Source organism: Rhea americana, unplaced genomic scaffold (genome assembly GCF_003343005.1).
Source record: "Rhea americana isolate MKP2758 unplaced genomic scaffold, rheAme1 scaffold_323, whole genome shotgun sequence".
Lineage (NCBI taxonomy): Eukaryota > Metazoa > Chordata > Aves > Rheiformes > Rheidae > Rhea > Rhea americana.
The window spans coordinates 424,144-433,733 of NW_028186450.1; the positions used below are offsets into that span (position 1 = coordinate 424,144).

The following is a 9,590-nucleotide window of genomic DNA, read 5'->3' on the forward strand; positions in this document are numbered from 1 at the left end:
CTGCACTATCCATTAAGTCACTCATAGCAACTGTAATAATAGTCTGGGTGCATGAGTATCTATAACGATAGCTCCTCTTTCCCCCTGATTATTCCATGTTATCTTTAGTGCAGAACGATATTTTAGTGGGATTTCACAAGTATGCATTGAAGATTTAAATGCTGAAGGAAAAAAAGATTTCTTATCAATATCATTTACTGAATACATGTTGTAACATGTATTAAAACAAAGACACAGGATCTGCCATCTACAAACTGTGCATTTGCACATGTCCTTTTGGTTGAAAAATGTAGTTTTAAATGGGGAATACAATGTCTGACAGGTTTGAATTTCTTTAAGTTAACTGTGAGCTGTTCATTTCTGTGATAAATTAAAAGCAAATGTCTATGTACAATGTATTGTATTACCTTGTTAAAGTAATCTGAAAGCTTTCATATCCAGCAATATACGATGCTAGTCTGGTCAGACTCTGTTTGCCAGATCCACCTACACCCACCAACAATGCATTTCCTTGTGGGGTACGAATAATCCGTGATATTTTAATCAAATGGATGAGTGCATCCTAAGTATTGAGGGAAAAAAAGCATAAGACATAAAAATAATATAACATATCTTTATGCAGAAGCATATTACAGAGAACTGTCATCTCTAGAGCTTTTGCGAAAGGCTCAGACCTGTCCTCATCAAAAATAACAAATGATTTCCCCCTGACTTCAGCAAAACTAGCCTACGAGAGTGTTAATCCACTTCCTTTCTACTTTTTCTCCAAACCCCTGAGAGGCATGCCTTCAGCTCTTCTGAGTAAAAACACTACATATGACATTGCTTCTTATGAGCATGCCTCTTAGGGAATCAAAGAAAAGGTAGAAAGGAACTAGATTAATGTCTTTCCCCAAGTTTTTAGTGAAGCTATTTACAATCTTTCTAAATAGCAGGCTGCCTAAAGTACAATATAGGTAAACCATAGATTTTTCTTACTCAACCATAGTATTTATGTTACAGAAATAATTAATCTGAAATGCACTAAAAATCTACCAGAGCACCTCATCTAAAGCTGAAGAAAACATTAAGCATCAAGAGACTTCTGAAAAATAGGTTATGTCCACAGATGCAAGGTGACATTCACAGTGTGTTGTGTGGAAACAAATGAGTTGTGCTTTGGGTTAGGCAAGGCAGGAGAAAGAAAAGATGGGGAACTGTAAAGAAATGGAATAATTCAGGGAGCAAAGACAGCCTAGATTCAAAAGCATTGCTTTATACAGTTTATTTTAAGACCAGTTCACTCTGGATACTGAGCTAGCCATTTTAAGCTAGCTCCACAGATAATCTTGAGGAAAAACAGAAAGATCCATGTAGCATTAAATGCAAAGAGACCAGGCACTTTTTGTATTGACAGAATTATGGACATTAATACCTTGAAAAACACTAAATCCATCTTTGATCCTCTGATGGTTTCATTGTACTGCTGCACGAAAATCTGTAATCTCTCAGCTAAACAATCCAAAGATGGGACAGGCTCATAAATTTTAGGAGCCTTCAACTCTGTATCATCAGGTTCATCTCCAGTAGCTTCTGGAACACCACGCAAAAAATCCACAAAGTATAATTCTGTGGAATCATCTTTGAACAAATTTTGACCATGCTCTGCAGCAGTAATCTACCAAAATACATGAAAAACTGGTTTCAATAGTGAAACATTTCATTGGCCTTTTTTTTGTGTGACCATTGAACGCTATTTGCTTACCTTTTTCATTGTATCTTCAAACCAGTATTTATCACTTTGGTTGCTGAACCTGTCTGCAATAACACGTCTGCATTCATGTTGGAACAAGGCTATCAAAACACTAGTGTTCTGGCAGACTTCAGAAGTAACTGTAAGTACTCCTTGCCAAATACGACTGAGGTCTCGTAAATTGAAGGTGTAATGAAATTTAGCTGGAGTTGGTAACATCTACAAAAGAATATTGTAATACTTATTCAAATGACTGCTAAATAAAAATATTGCCTACCTAATATTAAATGAATACTGCATTTTTTTTCATAAAGTTCAAAATGAATATTGCACTAAAGCAGAAATACATGCTTGGCATTTAAAAGGCAAAGATAAAAATGAATAAATGACACCAGCAACGACCAGTTCTTTAATTTCACATAGACTTCACTGAAGTTTCTTTGAATCTTTGAAGCCCTAGGAACATGGAGTGAAGGGTAGGCAAGACATGTCTGTTAGTAATGGCTTTAAAGGATGCACTAAAAACGCCACCAGCGCTTAACCCATTGCTTCTCTCCTACTCTTTTTTCCAATTCACTTCTGTCATACTTTTTTTATCCTTTCCAAGAACACTTGTGTTGTTCAAGAGCAGAGGGAAAAGGAGATGAGGAAAAGCAAAGAAAGAAGAGAAAAATAAGGGACAAGGATTTGAAACAGTGAACAATTTAGCAAAAGCTACAGTTTCTCTAAAGGCAGCTAGTTAGTAATAAGAGCCATTTTTGTTGAACATACTGGTCAGCAGTCAAATAATTTAACTACTGCTCTCTTTATTTCTCTGTATAAGCAAGGTTTATGTCTACAGATGAGCTGTTTGGGAAATTCTGACCAACTTTTCCTGTTAGAAAACATCATTTATTAAATCCTATTTGTTCCCTGTCTATCCTTATCTTTCTACCACCTGCCCATACTTTCTTCATTAACAGATCAAATTTGACATGAATTCTTATACTATTTTTTTTTACTTTTAATGTTTCAAATTGTCAGAATGTTTCATTCTACCATTTTGTAATCAATCTGACTTTCTATTTTGAAGAAATTTCTGTTTATGATTTACAATTAAATGTTTTTACAACCTGTTTAAATAGAAGAGATAATATGTAGAATTTACTAAATGCAACATTTCATTTGTTCTGAACTGATTCCCAAATACACACCTGATTTGATTTCTTTGCCATATTCCGGATTTTTAAATTTTCTCCCAATCGCAAACATTTTCATAGAATATTCATATCTAGTTTTTAATGTATGGTTTCTTGTGTCCTTGACATTTTCTAAACCAGAAGACTTCGAGATGTTTCTATTAGCTACACTTATTAGCTACAGAAGCCACTGGGTATGACTACACTTTTGGTCAGCTAACTCACTCAAATGCTGGTAGTAACAAATCCCAGACAGAGGCATCAGCCAGCACTTTACACAGGTCACAGCTTCACAATCTGAAGTTTGTATATATGTGACAGCAGAAAAGACCTGGGTCTTCTTGCTTTAACATGGTGCAGATGCTTCAAAAACTACATAATAGAGATAATTTTACCTTTGTTTTTGTTGTTTGCCAAATCTTTCGAGTTGTAGGTACTAATGCTGACGCCAGCTTACATATTTCTTCAGAGAAACCTCTTTGTTCACAGAAATAGCCTTCAGCTACTGTTTGAAATATTTTGTCAATAGAGGAACTGGAAGGCAATGTGCAGTTATAGATGGTGAAGTGTCGTTTCAGGCGCTGTGGAATATCATTCTGACCCCCACCAGGATGAATCATAGCAGCTATGAACTGGATGTCAACCACATTTGTAAATTCTCCTGGTTTTTCCAAATTGTAGAAACCTTTCTGTTCCATCAGCTGCCTTACAATCTCATTGGTGATCTAGTTATCCAAAAAAAGAAACTGTATAGTTAGGTATTTGGGGACTTTCAACTTAAAAAAAAAAAAAAAAAAAAAAAAGACGACGAAGAAAAAGAAGGAAAAAATAAAACTCCAATATAATAAATTAGTAGACAACAGGAAAGACACCTCCTATCTTTTTTATGTTGAGTGTTCTTCTGGACACTTTAGCAATTTATAAAGCCATGCCACATGACACCAACAGCTCTGAAGCCGTGGTTGGATGGCTGCACCTAAACTTTATGTGCTAATCAGATATGGGGCTAGGCATTCAACTAGGTTTCCACAACATGAATCTAAGAAAAATCAGCACTTCAAAATTAGACTTAATCAGATTGTATATTCAGACTGACGCAGGCACTTAGATGAATGACAATGAATGGTTAGCTTAGCACAAAGTATAGTCACATATTCACTTACATAGAGGCAATGAGAGAACAGGATTACAGAACTAGATGGAAGAGGAGAAAAATGACCTTTTCTCAACAGTAATTAAAAAAAATTAAGTTAGACTTTCAGAGAATATAGGTCTATAATGTATTCATTTGTCAACACTTCAACATCAGACAGTCCATTGGTCTTCAATGTCTGAACTGTGATGTTAGTTTCTAACAAACAATAACTGTACTTTAAAGTCCAGAGTAGAAAGTAAAGTGAAAAAAAAAAAAATCTGATTGCTCCTTGAAGTAGCATGTTTCCTTTCCTATGCTGGTTCTTAATACAGTGAGTTCATAAATTCTGCAAGCTCTGCATGCCACTGAAATGAAAGGTTTAAAAGGTATAACGATTGTACCAAATGGCTCGATGCTAACTGTGATCATTTGGGGTTCACAGCTTACCACTTATGAAAAACTGTCTAGGGGAAATTGCCTTTAGTAGACATCCAAGAACCAGTCCATATTATGCTTTTTTTCCCCTTAAACATTCCTATTTTTGCAAACCACATGTCAGCATTTCCATCACCAACAATGGTAAGACCATCAACTCCCCAATGTTAGCACTTCCCTTTTACCTGGTCACCCCATTGATTAATCAAAGGCATGTTGATGTCATCAATAAACACAGTCATTTTCTTCCCTGCTGGAGGACCATATGTGGTGCCCATTCTTTTATCTATGTAACTTTCTATGCTCCTTTGGACTGTGTTTGGCAGAGTTGCAGAGGAGAAGTTTAGACATTTTGTCAAATGAACATCAGGATCGTACTTGGTTGTGTAACCCTGTAAGATAAACCAATTCCAAGTGAAGTGCACCAGTAACTCCAGATGAATTCAACAGAAAGGAGACATAGGTGCTTAGAATCCCTGCAAACTTAGACATCTACAAAATCTCAGTCCTACTATTAACTTTAAAATATCATCTGAAATTCAAACAAATTCTTAATGCTTTGTATAGCTTGAAAGTATTAAAATACATAAACTTTCAAGAGACTTCACTAAGTGTTGCAACAAGTAGATATATGATGACTCAGGATGCAAATAAGCTTTATGTTAGCAATAGTTTCTTCTTCTAAAGGCAAGCTGTTAATGATGATCTATTACAGCAGTCTGCAAGGAACAAATGAAAACCCAGATCCTTTTTCAGTTACACTATTGCACCATGCCTTAAACAAGAGCAGTGTAAAAGAATATTTATGTAAAATTAAACCCAAATACATCAAATTTACTGATATTCATCTTTTCTTAATATTGAAAGGAATCTTTGTTAGGTTTCAAAAGCTCATAATATTCCCACAGTGGCTGCTAATGCCCTAAAATAAGACAAGGAGTTCCACTTTTTGTACTTAGTGATATGTTCATAATAGCAMCACATGAAAAAAAATACGCAACCCTGGAGTCATGTCAAAGCGCATATATATATATGTGTGTATATATATATACATATATGTATATAAAGTATGGGAAATACTGAAAAATATTTTGTTTAGAAAGGATCCTGGTATATAAAAAATAGTATTAAAATTCCAAGTTTCCAACAATTGTTCTCTTTAAATATTCAATTCACCTGCAATGATGAAAGGAGAATATTTTGATGAATAGTGTTAAATTGTTGAGTTTGCTGACTATATCAATGCTATGATCTCAGTTTAAGAGAAGAAACACATTTTTTCTGAAGCATAACAAAAATGACAGTCTATGCCTGCTATGTATACACAACAGGTATGGTGTTTGTTGCATACACTTGACAGCTTGTTCATTGGTGCATTTTACCGATCAGTGCTCTTAAGGTTCTAACAGTTTGTATAAAACTATGAAAACACAAACATTCAAAAAAATACTTGCATTTTATTAATTATAGTATTTCTGAATCATTACACATTGACAGTAACATTCTGTAAATAAATGTGAAATATCTTCAAAATACAAGGGGTTATTTGATGGGTTATTTTTTGTTAGTTAAATGTCAGATTCTATATGCAATTTTCCACTCTATCACACAATTTTCACATTAAATACTGTTCTTTGCTTTCATGAACAGCATACTACAATAGCAAACTAAAGGTCTTAAATAACACTCTATTATAAATTCTTTGATATATATTGATAACTTACTCAGACCTGAAGTGTTCTATATTACAGCCTTTTTACTTTTTCATGAAAGCAGTTGCATACATTTGGAAATTTCTTTTCCATAATAAAGCAATACTCTATAGAAATTGAAAGCAGGAGAACAGTTGTAGAGGCAGTTAACTTTCACTCTTAACCTTAGATAAGAGCAAATAGCTACTGGCACTTTTTGAAACTATGATCCCCTGTGTAAGGAACATGTTCTGCTCTATAGCATAGAAGTAGGGTGAGCCACTCCTAAGACTGAGCTCCAATTATTTCTAGAGACAAGAATAGCAGCAGAAGGCTGGAGGTTGCCCATATCTGGCCAAAACCCAGTATACAGAATATCAAGACCACCACCTTCTTCACCCCACCTCTTCACTCTGCTAAAATAGTTCTCCAGTTGCTGCCAGGAACAGAAGCTGACATTACACCGGCATGCATGTTGGCATCAACAGCTGAGCTGAAAAGCTGGCATTAACTGCTGCTGGCATTGGTACAATTCACTTTATTTCAGGGCTCAAAAAGCACATCCCTGGGTGACACAAAACAGCTCCAGATTTAAAAAATGCCAAAGGTCAACTGAGGCCAGTAGCTTTCAATCATTTTCAATTTCTAGACCTCTACAAATTCTCTGGCAGAAGTACTAAGGCCTGTATGGAAAATACAGCTCTTCCAACAGTAAATAGTTACTCAGCTATCTTTCACAGAAGAAAGCCTACAGATTCCCCTGGAAGTTAAAGACATCGTGTTGCAGTCCACTACACAAACATTTGTCAAATAAGGGATGCCAAGCATGGGATGATGTTTGGATTTGTTCAGCCTTTTGGTTTTTGATTCTTCTTTAGTAAGTTATTAATCTTTATATATATACACTATAAGATTAACTGGACCTATTTTATAATATGGAAAAATGGTACTTTCATAGCAATACTGCCAGTATTTTTTTCTACAGAAAGAACAATGCATAATTCTCAGTGATGGAATCAAGGCAACACATAATAAACACTAAATTTGCCTTCTGAAAAATTACCCTCAGTTAAGAAGTTTTTTATTGCGGTACAGTTTCACTTGTGCAAGTTTGGCAAGTTTGGCTTTGGGTTGTGTCTATGAAACAAGGGTGTACAGAGCCAAGGTGGCATAAGCCACCATTGACAAAGCATGGGGAAATATGAAATGCTCCAACAAACAGTATTTTCTTACATAGCAAAAAGTTTAAAAGAACCACCAGAGATATTTATAATATATCGTTTTATTTATAGGCATTGGGAGTACTGGCAAAATGCCTCAGTGGGAATATGCTATTATGTAATATAAGGAAAAACCAAATTACTTGCTCACTTCAACTTAACATTGTGCCAATGACAATTATTTTTATGGCAATGTCATCTTACAAAGATACTAGATGTTCTTCCTTCTACCTACCTTAATCATAACTGTTTTTGCTGTTCCCTGTTCTCCAATCAGCAAAACAGCTTTTCCTTGCTTCATGATGGTGTGCATTAGAAAGTCTGTTCGGACACTGTCTACATTTGGAACTAGAATAGAAGTATATTCTGGCACTGAATCTTTAGGGTAAAAATATTCTGGGACCTATGTAAGATAGATACACATAAAGTTTGAGACTTTCTACATGGCCACATATTTATCGTTCATCATAACACCAACACAAATGCACTATATATTAGCAAACACATTCTTAAAAGCAGAGTATCCATTTATAATCAATCAGTACTTTGCCAAGCTTTTTAAAAAGATGTTAGACTAATACAGTATTTTCACCTGACTATTCTCCATTATGCGGAGACAGCTTTTCTTTGCTGGGTAAGGTAAATTTTCTCTTTCACTTCCAAACCTGTTTCAAATATGTGTTCCCATTCTCTGAACAAAAATATTTGTGGAGAAGAATTCCTCCAAAAAAGAAACTCTTGAGCAGTTGGTAGGGTTAGTCTTCCTAAATTATGCAGGCCTTAATTATTTAATAACAATATGCCTCTTACCAAACACCTCTGTCTTGTATACTCATTAAGAAAACTTAGCACACTAGAGCATACGAACCTTCTTTGACCAGTGCTCCCATTGGCCACAACCACTGACAACAAAGTCAAACATGGTCTCTTCTCCATTCACAGCTGGAAGTTCATTCACTGCAGAATGCTTCTGCAGGAACAGCTCCATTTTCAGCCTGTCATCTGGTTCCAAAAGAGCTCCAACTGACCACATTACAGCAAAAATGAACAAGCGAGCAATATATTCCTTGGTAGGCTGCTTCTCATCTCGGTCTGACAATAAACCCTGCAAAGCAGATGTAGTACGTGAATACTGACTTCCTAGAACAGCACTCAGATACAAATAATAGAATGACAGATAGAAAAACTGATGTCATATCTACCTGTAGGAGGTCAATAGCTTGTTTGATGTACATGCATTCTAAAATTGGCATTTTTGGTGTCACAGCAGAGAAAACAAAATCAATCATATCCTGGGAAGAAAATGATCATTTAAAGAATGTTTCTCAAAACTCATAAATCAACTGTATAATTTATTCTTAGATGTGTCCAATTACTTTATTTCAACTTTTTYCCCAACTTCATTCTGAACTATATTTTTCCCCATTTCTGGATTACAAATATTTGGATTTTGACCACAAAAGTCACTAATAGCAAACATGTTTTTAAAATGAACATTGATGTACCACAGTCAGCAAAATTATTCATACAAGCTGCATACAGCAATCTTCAAAAGAGTCATTTGAAGACTTATTCTTCAGTTACATCAGAGATCTGCCACTTGTGCTCTCCATTGAGAATTTTAACTTACCTTGCCATTTCCATAATAAGAAGATAAAAGTATTAGTACTGCTGTAATGATATGTATATATTGCACAATCTCATGAGTATCATTTTCTATCTGATCCATTCTGACTACATCATGAAGTATCCCTCTTGAAACTGATACTCTCAGTTTTCTTTAGAACCCTGACAGGATCCAAAGGGAATTTTGCAATTGATTTTAATAGGATGAAGATTTTTCTCAGAATATTGTTGCATAGTTATTGTATTCTGTAACATCTTCAGAAAAGTTGCAAAATGACATAAAATCCATTAAGAGATTTGCTGTGCAGAATTATTTTCAAATACTAGTAAGTAAGGTACTGCAAGCAATGGGGGACATTCAAGTCTGAAGACCTTTAAAATTTAGACTTAATTCTCTCAGTGATTCAATTTCTTCACCCGTAAAATAGGGTAGATGTCTCACACTGCAAATTATTTAATAATTGGTTTGAAACACCTTAGAATAAAGGTACTTCCTGAGTGAGTGCAAAGTAGTCTGTAATTTCAAGAGCCTAAATATCATCAGAACTATTTTCATACTATTTATGATTCCCA

The 9,590-nt window shown here is 35.0% G+C and overlaps 1 protein-coding gene across 1 annotated transcript in view; it reads right to left on the bottom strand.

The window, feature by feature from the left end:
• Window positions 1-9,590, bottom strand: part of LOC146592626 (dynein axonemal heavy chain 5-like) — a 164,818-nt gene that overhangs the window by 72,080 nt on the left and 83,148 nt on the right. Inside the window, exons 49-56 of the mRNA XM_085310691.1 lie at window positions 8,594-8,683; window positions 8,260-8,496; window positions 7,627-7,794; window positions 4,666-4,872; window positions 3,306-3,635; window positions 1,745-1,951; window positions 1,415-1,657; window positions 408-562 (exon numbers count right to left, since the gene is read on the bottom strand). Of these exons, the coding sequence (XP_085166817.1) occupies window positions 408-562; window positions 1,415-1,657; window positions 1,745-1,951; window positions 3,306-3,635; window positions 4,666-4,872; window positions 7,627-7,794; window positions 8,260-8,496; window positions 8,594-8,683 (1,637 nt within the window). The remainder of the gene's footprint in view (window positions 1-407; window positions 563-1,414; window positions 1,658-1,744; window positions 1,952-3,305; window positions 3,636-4,665; window positions 4,873-7,626; window positions 7,795-8,259; window positions 8,497-8,593; window positions 8,684-9,590) is intronic.